The sequence below is a fragment of the Eleginops maclovinus genome, chromosome 12 (genome assembly GCF_036324505.1).
Source record: "Eleginops maclovinus isolate JMC-PN-2008 ecotype Puerto Natales chromosome 12, JC_Emac_rtc_rv5, whole genome shotgun sequence".
NCBI lineage: Eukaryota > Metazoa > Chordata > Actinopteri > Perciformes > Eleginopidae > Eleginops > Eleginops maclovinus.
Genome location: NC_086360.1, coordinates 1,745,987 through 1,762,791, shown reverse-complemented (window position 1 = coordinate 1,762,791; position 16,805 = coordinate 1,745,987). Strand labels below are relative to the sequence as shown.

Genomic DNA, 16,805 nt, shown 5'->3' with positions numbered 1-16,805 from the left:
TGAAAGTTCAAGCCACTAAACTGTGCTTTTTCATCTACGATAGTATACTTATGATCAGTCTGCTGTTTGTATATCTTCTACTGATATCATCATCATCATCATCATCATCATTATCCTTATTATTATCATCATCATCATCATCATCATCATCATCATCATCATCATCACCATCATCATCATCATCATCATCATCATCATCATCATCATCATCATCATTATTATTATCATTATTATTATTATTATTATTATTATTATTAATAATAATAAATAAAAGGTAAATGGTTGATACTTGTACATTTTATTTGCAAAAAATACATTGCATTTTAATTTGTATTGCACCTCTTATGTTGTATTTCTCAAATATTATTTCCCAACTTTTTTCAGTTGATGATTTGTATATCTTGTCTTTTATTTTTATTTACTTTTAATTCATGTGCGATATCTTACCTATGCTGCTGTGACGGAAAGTACATCTTATTATTACAAATAAAGTCCTTACACGAGAGAGAGGGGTGCATGAGTCCAGTTCAGCAATCCAGCTCAGGTTTTCCTCCTCTCACCCTCCTCTCCAGCCCTCCAGAGAGACTCACACACTCAGAGCCTCAGTTCAGAGTCTGTGGTCATGTAGGTGCTGGAGCTCAGCGTCAGCAGCTCAGTGTGAGCAGCCTGGATGGAGCCCTGCAGAGTGCTGCTGGATGGAGAACCTGTGACTGACAGCATCGCCCTGCACTGACGCAGTCTGTACCATGGAGTTTGGAAGAGTTTGGTCCAGGCATCAGAGGACGCTGCTGATCACCATGATGATGTTCAAAATGGGTAAGCAGTTTTCTCCTTCTGCAGAAACAGAGACAGATCACCTTCATGTGTGCCTCATATCAGTGTAATAACTGTCAGAGAAGTGTTAAGAGGAAAATATAAACTATTTCAAACTCCTAAAAGCACCTGTTTGTGTGTTTGTAGTAGTGTCTGGCATGGCTGTGGTGATGTGTGTGTGTGTGTAACCGTGTGAGTGTTTTACTGAGGAGAGTTGCACTAATGTCAAATCTGTCATTCACACAGTATGTTATTATGGAGAATAATAAACTATAATACAGTACACAATCATAATTACACAATGACGTACAGAGTTTATCAAATGATCATAAAGTTGTGGTTGATGAGATGAAGCTTTAGGAGCATCAAATGTCACAGTTAATTCAAAAAGTAACATATTCAGCCCTCAAAACTGGTTTTCATTTGTATGTTAGTCCGTTTTTGAAACATACCATACCAAAATACAAATTCTAATTCATAACAGATTATGAAGGAATTCAACAGGATCTGAAGCTGGTGTCTTTATGACTTTCTGATGGATCTGAGATAAACTGTAGCTGGTCCTCATGAGTGTGTGTGTGTGTATGTGTAAATGTGAGTGTGTGGGGGGCTTCTTGGGCGACCCCACCACCTTATGAAACCCTGCTGACCCATTTTTCCCGCGACCTTCATTTGTGTGAAGCGTCTGAAGCTCGTTTAAACACTGGCGGACCGGCAGCAGGGATTGGCTGGGGGTGGCATTGTTGAAGATAACCATGGTAACGAGCTGAGCGTCCGGCTGCACTGCTGCACAGCTTTTTGTCTCACATTTGAATGGAAGGAGTGATGGGTATTAAGGAGCATAGCAAGAGAACTGGCACTCTCAGCGCTTGAGGATTTAAAACAGACAGCGGGCAAAGGAAACACACGAGGAGCCGAGGACATGTGCTGATGAAGAGGAGATAGGAGGGAGGAGAGAAATAGGGGTTTTAAGATACATGCTTTGCCCAGTTATATAATTATTATTTAAAACAATTATAAAACAGTTTACTGAGAGAAGCCTTAATACTTTAGCAGGATAGGATAGATCCCCAAAAGGAGGGACTGTGGAATCAGAATCAGATTACCTTCATTAGTCCCACAGAGGGACACATGTTACAGCTCTTTGCCAAAGAGAGCTTAATATCACTCAAGAAAGAGTAATAAAGTCTGAACCACAGAGGTTTACCATCCTGCACTGAAACTACTGAAACTTGGCGTTTAATTAAATGTGTTATGGTCCCCAAATTTCACCTAACTGTAGGTTAGTTGAAAGCAATAATATTGAGTTCATTTTAGTTTTGCCTGATACAGTTATCTGAGATCTGTTAATTAAAGTCAAGCTTCTAGTTGTTTCAGTGAGTAGGAGCCTCTACGGGCTGCCATCTCCAGCTGACACACAGCTTGGCTCTTCACTTTACACTGTGAGTTAGGAGGAATAGTTCTAATAGGAAATGGGAGCTGCTGAGCCAAAAACATAAAAATATGGGCAAGCATTGACAGTAAATGTATAAGTAAGCATTACACTTGAAAAAGAAAAAAAGAAAATCAAAATCCCTTAGAGGAGCCAGCTGAGAGCAGAAAAACATGTTGATTTTGATTTCTTTGTAATTGTAAAGTAATAGAAACACATCTAGCCCTCAGCTAGGGCAAACAGTTAGAACAGAAGCGGCTGCTCCCACAGGAGACTGCCTCTCTGACTCAGTGTGCAATGGTGACTGACTCAGAGAGGATTTGTGCATTTTTTGTACAAAGCAAAGCAGCCACCTGCTGTGGAGCCTTTGGAGCACAAAGATGGACTCAGGCAGAGCTGCTCGTCTCTTGGGGTGATTCAATCGAATTCCTGTGTGCCCGACGTGCGTTAGGCTCCTTCTCTGTGATTCATGGCTGCTGCTTCCTCTGCCCTGCAGCCAGTCTCTCTGTTGACTTTGTGTTGCTGTTTTCACAAGTCGGGGTAAACACTTTCTCTCACTCTCTCGCTGCCTTTTGCACCTGCCAAGAAGGAAAGAGGCCTTTTTTATTTTATAGAGCCTTTATCTCTTTAAACATGTTATTTAAGGACATTCAGAGGCGGTAAAACTCTTAAAAAGTCTAAATTCTCTAAGAACATACATACATTCTTTCTGTGTAATATTACATAAAACCCCATTTTGTGCGCTTTGTTTGTGCTCTGGGGGGTCTTTTTGGTTTAGTTTGGATTAAAGATTTGCTTTAGGAATTTTCCCAAATTTTTTAAAGAAGCTCAGGTTTTGATATATCTCAAAGATAAGTCTGGAGTTACTTTATAATTATCTTATTGCCCACAAATCCCATTAAAGACGAAACCAACGGTCAAAGGCCTTGTTGACCAGTCAGAGCCACTTGACTTCTGAATTTAAAAATGAGTCATAAATAAATATAATGAATAAAGGCTCAGCAATGGCCTTAAACACCAGGTCTCTGTAGTCTCTTTTTTTATCAGATCATTGTTACTCATACAGTGAATTGTTAGGGACTTTTCAGCCGATCAGTCAGCATTTGTTTCTCGTCAGAGTCTTTGTGGCAGGATGAGCTTGTTGGATTGAGTCAATATGAACTGCAGTGTGTGTGTTCATGGTACTGGAGGAACACATTACACAGTGCAACAGTGTATTTGATTAGACTGCAAACAGATTCAATAACTTGAGTAGGAGAAATAAACAATTCAGATTGATGAACACACAGAATATACTTAAATCCATAATGTTGCCAACACTGTGCTTCTTCAGAACATGTGCTTATTAAAGGAGCAACAGAGTGTGTAAACCATATTGATTAACAGAGTTATTGCTAGGTGAACCCTGTTAATGCTCAGCTCTTTAAAGAAGTTTAAATGAACATGTCAGTCATGTCCTTTACTAAGGAAAATTACCTGTGAACTTTCTCTACTACTAATGATTTGCATCATATTTACATACATCATATTGAATACATATGTTTGCTCCAGAAGTGGTAAAATAGAGGTCATGATGCTGTAGGTCAGTTGTTAAATGTCAGCTGATGGAATAATGTGTAGACTGCATAAACCCTTCAATGATCCCTGCTCCTGCTTCTTTTGCAACTAAACTTAGATGCTGTCCAATGTAACAAAAAGAATACATATGACCTCTCTAACTGACCACAATTTTCATACATAAGGATGAATATAATTTGTTCGTAAACATTTGTCAGTTAGTTTCCCGGCTCTTCCGATGGGGTTTTGGAATAGATTCAATCAATATAATGAGTAGACTTTATGGCAGAGGGATGAAACAACCAGACTCCCTGCTGCTCAGGAGAGCAGTGTGATAGTGACATCATCCTACCTGCTAACAGTGGCTCTGCTCAGTGTTATTGTTGAAGTGAGGTGCTGGTGCCAGTCCGTGCCGGGATCAACCCTGTCGGGCCATAACAATGATCTATGAAGTGCACGGTATCGGGGGAGGGGCTATAGAAGCTGTTATCAGTCCCCTGGAATGTGTGAAGGGTTGATTGGGATTAGATGGAGGGGTGAAGAGTGAGGAGACCCTCACTGTCTCTGTTTTACAGAGACCTTCATTCATGAGATCACATCATTCCGGTTCTCATGACGGTCCCAAAAAAAACCATCTTGGCTCTCTTTGAAAAGGGAGGCAAAGAGAACAACTCTGAGAGAAAGTAAAGATGATCTCAGTACAAGGAGGAGAGGGGGAGGTGATGTGAGGCAGGCAGAGGAAATGACACTCTGGAGAAAGATAATGCAGCTATGGTGGAGATAAGGAGGAAGAAACACGCACACATCTGATTCCGTTCTGTTACTGAAGTGTAAGACAACAGAACAATGTGACCTTAGAAAAGAAGAGACCACAGCATCAGGGTCAAACATGTCCTCTTATAGGATAGGCCTGCAGAATATACTTAACAGATGCTGATTTGGTTTAATGCATTCATTAAATAATCCCCACTTTCTTTTTAAAATGTAACAGTAATCTCATAATGTAACCATAAGGGAATACTGTTACAATATTTTTGTATCCTGATGACGTAATCCTGTTACATGTAACTGTTACTCCCTCAGCCTGGTTTTGCAGCATTTGGCTCACTTTGTGAAATATTGCAGTTTGAGTCAGTTAGAGCAAGAACATCTTTAACAGAGAAACAGTATTTCTATTGATGTGTAATGGAATTTTATACACAGTATGCAATGTTATTCTCAAATGCATTTTTAATACATTTATAAACATTTTTATGACTTTAGTGCTTTAGTTGCATTGATAAATCTGCCATTTGTATATCCGAAAAACAGCACTGATGTTCCCCCAGACATTGTTTAAAAGTCAAAAAGCATGCAGGGCGTTTCCGGTTCCAAACAAAGGGATGAATAAACAACACAGCACTTTCTCAGGTGTGGAAAGCGTGACGACAGGGAGAGGAGGAGTGAGGGACTGATGTGAGGAGGAGGACTTGGTGTTAACAGAAGAAGGAAGCGATAGCAGATGCATGTGAGAGGAAATGGGGGTGTTAGAGCGGATTTAAGAGGGAAATGAGAAGTGTAGGTGTTGCAGGGAAGACATAAACACATTGTTACCCAGGTGTTTGTGTTGATAACTTGCTAAGAGAGGAACACAAAGTTTTTATGATGATTTTATCAGAAGCACAGAATCATCATACATCTCTGAGTATGGCTGGTTATGGTGGCGATGTAGCATCTTTTTAGGAGACACAAAGGACATGGTATCAGATTCTGCTTAGTCAACATACTTAGGGTTATTAGAGAAGACTTTTTAAGCTGAACAAAGTAAGGTTTGAAATAAAAACAATACAATCTATCACTTTGATCAGCTCTAACGTGCATCCCTGCTCACCGCATTGCACTCACAGTTTCAATCTGATCATCTCCATCTCCAGAGCACTGACCGACATCCTGTTGCAAGTCATGATGATTTCCCTTACCTTGTCCACAATGAGCATTTGCCAACAGGGACTCAAGGAGTAAGTCATACTCCTGCTCCAAATTAAAGAGAAGCATTGTCTGAACTCAAACAATTTAGAGAATGGAGATGCTCAGATAATTTAGTTATAATTCATTCATCTACATTTTATAGAAATTCAACCATGAAACACCTGGAAAGTTAACCTTCTGGAAAGGGGACAGGTGAAGAACTGAGTGGACTTTGATCAGCTCTAACGTGCATCCCTGCCCACCCTTGGGTTCCTTTTGCAATAATGACGGCTACTTACTAATACAATTTCTCAATAATTTCACCAAATGTATTGATTTAACTATGGTTTTATTGAGTTTTTAAAAGATTGTATTGCTTCCACTAAGAAAACATAGTCTTTTGTAGAAGCAACGATTGAAAATGTGGCGACAGTTAAAATATTAAAGTGTTCAATTATCACCATATAAAGTTTTTTAGGTGGTGTTGTGGTGGTGGGCGGGGTCAAACCAAAAAGAAAAAAGCACATTTGCAGGTTTTGAATGAGGATGATTCCAAGATTCAGATATCCTGGTCTGACAGCCCAAACTGTGTACTAACAGTAATGAGTCAAGTTCCTACTGCTCTCCGACACTGACAGCTGCTAGTCTGCTCATGTAATAAGTTTACTTTTAACACCATCTGCTCTGAACTTAATTCCAGAGAAAAAAGGGGCTTTTCACCTTGAGCACCACTTAAGGTTAGAGTTATAGAGACCACCATATAAGCCGAAAGGTTGTGCATCTGAAGCTTAGGAGGGAAAGGCAGTGGGCTACTGTGTGAGCCAACAGGGATTTAATTTACTTTCAGTTTGTTAACTTACTCATTCACAGTTACGCAGCCTTCTGAGGTACTACCCTACTACCTATATTCTTGGGTACATATTGGACTAACATCATTGAAATGGTTAATCTGTGTTATTATTTGTATGTACTTCTATCTCATCATCAAGATTTTTCTTTTGAAACAGTTCCTTGCTGCTGCAGTTGATAAGAGTAAAGTTGAGAGATATAAACAACTGAATCATAATAAAAGCTGCAAAGAGTTGAAAGCGATCTGCAGAACTGGAGATATTTATCTTTGGGATCATCACAAGGAGCGACCTGTCTCACAATACACATATTACATATTGATTAGATCAGTTTTGAGACCTCAATCTGCAACCATCAGAAATGATCCTCTGCAAATTAATTCAAACTTTTTTGTCAGTGGGGAGTTGCTGAATGGGGCTTTAGACGTTTACCGCCAACAATTTCAATAATGCTATTCCTTTGCCTATAAATTAAAGCTCGCACAATTTTTAAACACAGCAGGTAAACTTTAAGCAAATGGAATATAAATTACAGAAATGCATAATATTTAACTATATACAGAAGATTTGAATTTGTTACTTCAAGACACCCCAAATCCGAAGTCAGTAAACAGAATTTCAGTTCAAAATGCTGGAAACAATGTGGTGAGCAGAAAGCAAACCTTGGTCATCTATTTTGGTCTTATAATGTTTTGTGTGGCTTCTGGGAAACAGCTAAAGGAGAAAAAAAAAAAAAAAGTTTGGCTTTCCTCTCAACAAGAACCCTTCTTACATGGGCAACAAAATAATTCCAACTTATTTATAGTCATAACAACGGCAATTATTGAAAAATGACAAGGAATTGGTTAAAATATAATAACTTAATTACTTAATTAATGGAATGGAGAAAATAACCATGAGAATCAGAAAACAAGTTCATATCTTTGATGAAAGATGGGAATGATTGATAAATTATAGAACACAAAACATTATAATGGCCAGGTGGTAGGATCTTTTAATTAGCAATTAATGTATGTATGAGTGTTAATGTTGTATCCATTATGTGTAAACTCAACCTTAAGTTGATTTAAATTTGTACTTTTTCCTTTTTTTTATTCTTCGGATTTGTCGAATGTTCTTAGTTTATGTATGCATCTGTGTTTATTTGTCCTGCATGCCTGGTAATGAAAGAGTTTCTTCAAATGCAAATACAAAAAAAGATGTACATATATCCATAAATGTAACGTCGCTGTATGGTCCGTCCCAGGCCTTCTGTGCACAGCTGCAGCAGACACGTGTCTGTCCTCCCCCTGCAACAATGGAGCTACATGTGTTGACCACCTGGAGGACTACGTGTGCCTGTGCCCCAAAGGACCGGTGTGGTACGCGGGGAAGAACTGCAATGAACTGTATGACCCCTGCAGCCTGTCCCCCTGCGACAACTGTACCGGCACACCAGGGACCAACGAGTACACCTGCCACTGCCAAGACGGCTTCACGGGCCTCAACTGCACTGAGGACGTAGACGAATGTGAGAGCAACCCCTGCATAGGAACCCGCTCCAACTGTGTCAACGGAGTCAACAGTTATTCCTGCCACTGCCCCCTGGGATCGGGAGGGGAGGACTGCCAGGACAATGTGACCACTTGTTCAGAGGAATCATGCCAGAATGGTGGCACCTGTATGGACGTCCCTGACTTTGGGCACAGGTGCCATTGCGCGGCTGGGTACGATGGGATACACTGTGAGGAGAACATTGATGAATGCTGGTCTGAGCCCTGTCACAATGGAGCCATCTGTAAAGACGGGGTCGATGCCTACCAGTGCTTCTGTGTGCCTGGATTCCAAGGCTACCACTGTGACCTGGACATCAATGAGTGTGCCTCCCAACCCTGTCGAAACAACGGCACATGTCTGGACGAGGTGGATCACTACGGGTGTGACTGCGCCCCAGGGTTCAAAGGTAAGCCACTGTTATTATAAAGTCAGGGTTACATCTGGCTGGGGTCTTGAAAGGAGGAATGTATGTCACCCGATCATACCTTGGATAATGATTTGGCATTTGTTATGAATCGATTGACCATCAAAACATCAATCCGATTACAGGACCTACTCTCATCATGCAGGAAATATGACTGCACCAGTGTGTAGGACAGGCTGGTGGATAGGTCTTGTAAGCCAATTTGAGCAGCATTGGTGTCGAGTCAGAGACCTGAATTCATGCTTGACATTTTTCTTTAAACTTACATTTTTGGAAAGTTTTGCTTGTACGCTACCAAAAACATGGTACATGTTTACTTGTGGTTTCTCTTAGCTTAGAACAAAGGTAGAGAAATAACGTGCAATAACATAAATAAAAGAAACATCAAAACTGAAATTCAACAGCCATGGTTACAAGTTGTTATTATCAGTGGTCACATACTTATATATTATTATATATAGTGTACAGTCTCTTGAAAAGCATACATTAGTTTGCCATGCTTGCCGTTTTTTTTAAAGACTGTACCCGCACTCTCAGGTGTAAATGCTGCAAATCTTAACCAATCAGTGCCATATATGGTATTGATGCTAACCCTGATATCTAAAAGCTGTCATATCGATATCATGGTAATTAAACACATATGATGATATTGTGTGAATAATCCAGCACTTCTTAAACATTTCCATTCCCTCCATAATCATACTGAAGCCATACTTTTTTTTTCATAACTATGATCTTTCTCTGACCCTAAGCACACTGTAGTTCTTTGTTAACGTTTTTGACTTACAGACCAGGAAGATAAATGTGTCAGCAGCAGACGGTTAAACACGTTATGTGTTAATTGCAGTTGGTCAGGAGCTAGATCTGATTATTGGCAATGGTACTGCCAGTATGTTTTGGATATCAGCATTCAGTAAAGAAAAAAAAAATCACAAGATGTTTGAATGAAAAAACATTATTTTCATTACATTTAGTATGCGTTGGATGATGGGTTGAGATTTTATAGCATTAACTATATGAGAAAAAGTGTCATGGCTGTGTATGGAGACATTAGTGAGTGTTTCTGTAGTCTGCGTCTCAGTTTTTGGCAGCTCTATGGGCTCAGTATTTGGCAGCCCCCTGTTATTGTGTTGTCTCTGAACCTGTCCTAAGATCATGAGTTGTTATGCTGAGCTCACTCCTTGGCCCTCTGCCATCCCTCTTTGGCCCCTGCAGGGGTTAATTGTGAGGTGGACATCGATGAGTGCGAAGTGCTTCCCTGTCAGAACGGCGCCACCTGCCTCGATCACATCGCCATGTACACGTGTGAGTGCTTGGCCGGTTTCCAGGGACGAGACTGCGAGGTCAACATTGATGAATGTGCCAGTTCCCCCTGTGTGAATGAGGGCCTGTGCCTGGACGGGGTCAACAGGTAGGATTACACCGTACAGTCTTTGGATTACACACAAGCTGAGACGGATGACACAGCCGGCTAATGCTCACAGGCCCTTTGAAGGGTTTCATTTCCAGAGTTTGATTAAGTTGTAATGTGGAACACAAACACGGATGCTTTTGAGTGTATATTGAACACAACTATATTGCGGTGTTGAATGTTTTAGCAAAAATTCTTGAAACAACGCAATTCTTTTCCACAGTTTGCATGATAACTAAAGTAATAGGTCAAGAGAGCCATGAAATATCAATATCAAGAACTAGGGATTGGTCAGTGATGGTGCTGTCACATCATATTGAGCTTACATAGCCTAGCTATGTACAAGAATAAGAAAATAAGACATATTTTACATCAACTAGGGGAAATACAGCCTTACAAGTAGGATACTGAATCACTGTATTAAAATAAATATTCTTTCTTTATTAATGTCAACCCCAACATTCTCCCAATTTAAAGCTTTTACAGGAAAAAACTCACAACCCCCCAAATTGCTGAGCGTTCCTGATTTGACAAATTAGATACCATGACCTGGTGATACAGCAGAACATATTCCATTGTTGTATTTTGTATAAAAACATGAACGGTTTGAAACATTAATGGCTTGGAAAGAACCTGTGTTGTGAATAGAGTCGGTATGCGTACCACTAAAATGTTTATCTAAATATTGTATCATCTCTGAATATTCAAAGTTAAACTATGTACTTGCTGAAAGAAAGAAGTGCCTTTTTTTAAATAAAATTCGAGACATAACACACTCCTGCACTTTTCACTACGCTCAGGGCTAAATGCTAACGTTAATCTTCTGTTCTTGATGACAATATGTTGTATCATGTCACAGACCATCAGATTATAACATCTGTTTCTCTTCTCTGTTCCAGCTATGAGTGTGACTGTGAGGGGACCGGCTTTGTAGGCCTCCACTGTGAGGAGGATATTCCAGAATGTGCTTCAGACCCCTGCCAGCATGGAGCCACCTGTGTAGAGGGGGTCAACCAGTACATGTGCCAATGCTGGCCAGGTAAATCCCATTACTCTGGGCACCAACATACTCTCCAACATCGCAACAATCACACATGAACCCACTGATCAGTCTTATCCCAGGTTACCATTAATAAAGCCATTGTCACAGTCACCTACTTTACCTGTTTTTGTACTTAACACTCAATTCCCATAAACTTGTTTTATTTTATTCTGACTAGCAGCAAAAAAATAAATAGAAAATGGCTCAAAACGGACGTCCCAATCGCTTAACAACTAATCCACTCAATCCATGCAATAAATGTTATGGAAAGAATTACTTTTTCCATGAGGCTTCAGGAAAAAGTAATTGAAGAAAAAGTTTTTAAAAAAGACGGCCATTCTTAGTTTGATAATTCTTCTGTACACTACCAGGATATTTTGTATTTATTTCAAACAACCCCTGCATACTTTTGAGAGCAGGGCTGTGCTTTGCAACATGCAGAGTTAAAGCTTGAAATCCTTCAGGGTGTGTTGAATTATGAAAAGTGATGGATAAGCACACTGTGACAGGGAGTGTTGTCAATGTCAGCGCTCCTCGTCTGATTGCTGCTGTCACAAATGTGCTGTGTGTGTGTGTGTGTGTGTGTGTGTGTGTGTGTGTGTGTGTGTGTGTGTGTGTGTGTGTGTGTGTGTGTGTGTGTGTTTGTGTGTGCGTGTGTGCGTGTACTCATTACTGTGTGCATATCCTATAAGAACCTTGGATATAAAAAAAATATAGTCAGTCTTCATGTTCTTATTCTTATGTATTGTGTGCTGAAAGACACGGTGAATAAGTAATTTAAAGTAGCTTTGGATGAAGGCGTCACCTAACTGAAATATGATGCAAAAGTTCATACTGTAAGCAAAGGACAGAATCCATTGTCCTTTTTAATGTTGCATAGCTAGTTTCAATTCATAGGAACTAAAGCATGCTGACAAAGTACTAACTTCGCATGCTACAAAGCACTTCAGTATCATCCAATGCTTAACCACCTTTCACGTTCGCTAATACAGAATTTCTCTAGCTTTTACTATCTCATCTTTTACATGGCAAAGTCTACCTTTAATTTCAAAAGCTTTAGATGTAGGTTTTCGCTGATTTCGTTGATATACTGTGGATTTTCTACACCAGCTCCCTTCAAAGGAACACATCATGCGAGTCACATTTTGTTAACAACATTTCATCACACCATTTACCCCTGGACCATGCTTATGGGCATTGTATATTGACAGGATTATCCTTTGAACGTGGGTTTGTGTTTATGTGTGTGCAGGTTACCAGGGGGAGAACTGCCAGGTGGATACAGATGAGTGTGAGCATCATCCCTGTGAGAATGGTGGCAAGTGTTTCCAGCGCTCAGATATCCTGAACTATGGCTCCCTGCATGAATTCAGCAAAGCCAATTTCAGTTACGAAGAGGCAGCGGGTTTCATCTGCCGCTGTCTGCCGGGCTTCACTGGTAAGCCACTTCACGACATGAACTCTTTAGTGTCTTAGTATATTATTTCATGATGGAGTGGGAAGGAAATATGAATCTCATGAATGTGTTCTGTTGGCAGGAGACAACTGCTCAGTCAATGTAGACGAGTGTGAGTCTGCTCCGTGTCACAACGAGGGAACCTGTCAGGATCTGGTCAACTCTTATCAGTGTGTGTGTCCAGACGGCTTCACAGGTAAGAAAACACACTTATCTGCTGCTCCTCCTATCTGCCAACAAACAAAATTGCTCTTCCTCCTGAGCTCCCCCGCAGAGGTGTGTCCCTGTCCTGGTACTACTCATCCTCACTGTCTGCAGTACAGGACAGGCACTTCCTGATATCAGTTGCTGCATGTGCTTGTGGTAACTGAGCTTGTACAGATGTGATGCTGACTCAAAGAGGCCGAACTGCAAATGAAGACATGGCTAGTTATTCAACATTTTAACTGCAGACTGTGGTTAAAGGGAAATGAGTGTCCCTTGGTATATCAATGAAGCTGAGCTTTAATTGGAATTTTGAATCAATGTTTTAAAAAGAGGAAGAACCAAACGTGGTAACTGTGTCATCACCCCATACTACGAGCTCAGGGTATGAAGTGTGAGGCCAGTGCGGAAGAGCCTTACACCTGCAGCTTTTCTTCATGGCCACATGATGAGACTCCACTGGAAAAATAAATCCAATGGTACACAAGTCTGCTCCTCACTTTATTAACCTCAGTAAAGGTTGTACTAAAGACTTTAAGGTCAAAATCCCGTATTTCAACTCTTCTTAAATACAGCATGATGTGCATTTAGTAAACCATGGTCCCAAAGTCAAATAGACAGTAAAGCAGGGTATGCTTTTGGGCGGGGCCACCCAGTGTTGTCCAGTCTGGGTGCTCTCTGTGTTTTTGAATGAGAACCTTTGGTCTTGTACAGTGTCTTTCAGTTTATGCAGGGTAATTGCAACATTATGGTAACCTCATAATGTCTTCTTATGCGTTTGGTTGTACTTAACTCCCCCCTCTTGTTGGAAATGCTCAATTTAAAGCTTCACAACAGCGATCCACAAAACAATAAATGGTGTGACAGTGACTACATCCACTTCTTATTACAGTCTATTCATTCTATGCAGATTTTCCAGTTTGTTATTCCATTAGAGGAGAAGCTATTAACGGATCAAATCATATTTTTTAAAACATAATGACAAATTATGTTTTGTCATTATGGTTTTTTTTAAAACATAATGACAAATTAATAAAAAAAAGTCCTGGACTAAGTTTACAATAACTTCACTCTGAAGGAAAGAAAGATTTTTATTCCAGGATGTTCCCAGTAGAAGTTGAATGACAAACAGCTCTCAGAATCTTCAGTTCTGGCCAAACAATAAAGGGTTAATCTTCCTCTTGCTTGCCATTCCTCATGGCCAGCCAAGCTATTCATTCCTCATTAAGGGAGATTTGTCACCGCATCACTCAAAACAGGAGGAAACGCACAATAACTGACCTTAAAATGCACAATCCTGACTTAGAAGTGTGGTATTCAGCTAGCCTCTCATCAACAGAATGGGAAGCTAATGTAATTTGCTAATTGTATTATGGCCATGTGATGTGGAGGCCCCAACAAAGCATGTTATGGGAGGGAATAAGAGGGCATATGGTATGGAGGAGCATAGAAAACAACAAAGCCAATAAAAGGTGCCATATGTCAGGCGTCCTCTTTGGGTATTAAACTGGGGTCTCAGATTTTTTTTCTGGAGGAGGGGAGATTACAGCAAAGCTGCTTAGGAGCCTAATTAAAGCCTGATGAAAAAAAGACACAAAAAAACATTGTAAGCAAAATAAGGGATTTTCTTCTAAATGATATCACTTCATATTCCTGGTAGTGGTGCACAGTAACATATAACTTCTCACAGCAAGCTCAGATAGAGGAAAACTCCATGTGGCTGAAAATATGATCCTATTAACTTTGTATGGCACGTGCAAGAGGTTAACTTTCCACGTGCACGAGGTCGTCACAGTTAAGCCAGAAGAGACGATCCTTCAGGTGCCCCCTCTGAGCCATGCTTCTACCCATCATATAGAGATAGGATATCGAGTTTGTGAAAGATGATGCAGGACATGTTGTATTAAAAAGGCCTAGGGGTAATTAGTTTGGTCCCATACTATGGCTTGCTCATCACGTAGGATGCATGCTCATGTCACATAAATATGAATCAGCATTGTTCAGATAATGTTCTAGCTCCTAGCATTTTTATGCCCTCTTAACAACCCAATAATCACTGATGCATGTACTGGTTCTCTCAGAATGTAAATGTTGTTTTTTGAAGGCTTTAATATAAAAACTCAAACATTTATATCACCAGATACTGTGTGTTAATATTGTTATGTCAGATGATATCCAAGATCAATTATGTAAAGAAAGGAGCATTAAAGAAAACATGTTAATTTGAGCAATAACAACAATTTACACAGAGAATACAATGCAGAGTGGGGAGAAGTACTCAGATCTTGTACTTGAGTAAAAGTAGAAGTACTCAGATCTTGTACTTGAGTAAAAGTAGAAGTACTCAGATCTTGTACTTGAGTAAAAGTAGAAGTACTCAGATCTTGTACTTGAGTAAAAGTAGAAGTACACAGATCTTGTACTTGAGTAAAAGTAGAAGTACTCAGATCTTGTACTTGAGTAAAGTAGAAATACTCAGATCTTATACTTGAGTAAACTAGAAGTACTCAGATCTTGTACTTGAGTTAAAGTAAAAGTACTCAGATCTTGTACTTGAGTTAAAGTAAAAGTACTCTGATCTTGTACTTGAGTAAAGTAGAAGTACTCAGATCTTGTTCTTGAGTAAAGTAGAAGTACTCAGTTCTTGTTCTTGAGTAAAGTAGAAGTACTCAGTTCTTGTAATTGAGTAAAGTAGAAGTACTCAGTTCTTGTAATTGAGTAAAGTAGAAGTACTCAGTTCTTGTTCTTGAGTAAAGTAGAAGTACTCAGATCTTGTACTTGAGTAAAAGTAGAAGTACTCAGATCTTGTACTTGAGTAAAAGTAGAAGTACCAGAGTGTAGGAATACTCTGTCACAGTAAAAGTATTCAAAATGTTCCTCCAGTGAAAGTAGAAAGTACTCTCATCTAAATGTACTTAAAGTAGAGACAGTAAAAGTAGTCATTGTTTGATTGGTCCATTTCAGAATAATATCTCTGATATGTTTTATAATGATTGATCATTAAAGTGTTCTCAGAGCTGGTAAAGGTGCAGCTAGTTTGAATGGCTTTGTATACTGCAGGGTAGCTGCTGGATTTACTCCAGGTGAACTAAAGTCTGATTTAAGGGCTGATCATATTTACCATCATTAATCCAGATCTGTAAAGTAACTACAGGGGTTAAATACATGTAGTGGAGTAAAAGTACAACATTCATCTCTGAGCTGCAGTGGAGAAGAAGTAGAGAGTAGCAAAACATTTAAATAATTAAGTAAAGTACAGTAGGCCTATCTCAAAATTGTACTTTAGTGCATTACTTGAGTAGATGTACTTGTACATGCACCATGCTCAGATTCAAGTCTTCCCATAGGTAATGAATCTTAAGTGACTTTATCAAACACATTTATGCTTAAGACTGACCGACTGATATGCAAATGATAATAATAGATACATTTGGGCTCCATGCATGGTCTACCCCTGCTCAGGCCAGAACCCTGAGCCTGCAGCGCCTCCTCCAGGTTGTCTGGAGCAGCTCCTGCCACCGATGAGCATTCACAGGCCAGCAAATGGACAGTGGGGGGGGATGCAGCACTGCATTCCTCTTGTCAAACACTGACAGGAGCCAGCTTGAGGCTGCAGGCTTACCACTCTGCCCGGGCTGGGCTACAGACAGGAGAGGGGCGGGGGTGAGGAAAGGAATCAGGAAGGGATAGAGGAGGGAGGTAGAGGAGGAAGAGAGGGAGGAGAAGCCAAGGTGGGCTGGGCTGCATTGCACTCACTTCTGCCTGGTACAGAGTGGAGGAGTGAAGGCACTGCTGCCCTGTAAGAGAGAGAGGGAGGAGAGAGGGAGTGTGGTGTTTCTCTGGTGGGTCGGCTGCACACTCAGAGGATCATGGGGGGACGCAAGTTGATGCTGCTGTGCTGCTGTGGGCTGCTCTGGTGGTTGACAGGTACAGTATGGTACACTATATTTACAATGAAGAAAGTTGCATGCCTTTGTATGGGGGGGGGAGGGGGGGAGGAGTCCTGGCACAGAGGGGAGGGCAGCTTTAGGGTTCCTTGGGTGTAGAGTGTTTTAAAGGACTTTGTTAATGCAAGTTGACTGCTGCCAGGGCTTATGCTGGATGCAGTTAGATGACTGAGACTACTGAACCAGGC

At 40.3% G+C, this 16,805-nt stretch overlaps 1 protein-coding gene across 1 annotated transcript in view; it reads left to right on the top strand.

The window, feature by feature from the left end:
* Positions 1-623: 623 nt before the first annotated feature.
* Positions 624-16,805, top strand: part of LOC134873108 (protein crumbs homolog 1-like) — a 29,010-nt gene continuing 12,828 nt past the window's right edge. Inside the window, exons 1-6 of the mRNA XM_063896519.1 lie at positions 624-816; positions 7,844-8,539; positions 9,773-9,968; positions 10,868-11,007; positions 12,263-12,448; positions 12,549-12,662. Coding sequence (XP_063752589.1) covers positions 747-816; positions 7,844-8,539; positions 9,773-9,968; positions 10,868-11,007; positions 12,263-12,448; positions 12,549-12,662 — 1,402 coding nt within the window. The 5' untranslated portion in view covers positions 624-746. The remainder of the gene's footprint in view (positions 817-7,843; positions 8,540-9,772; positions 9,969-10,867; positions 11,008-12,262; positions 12,449-12,548; positions 12,663-16,805) is intronic.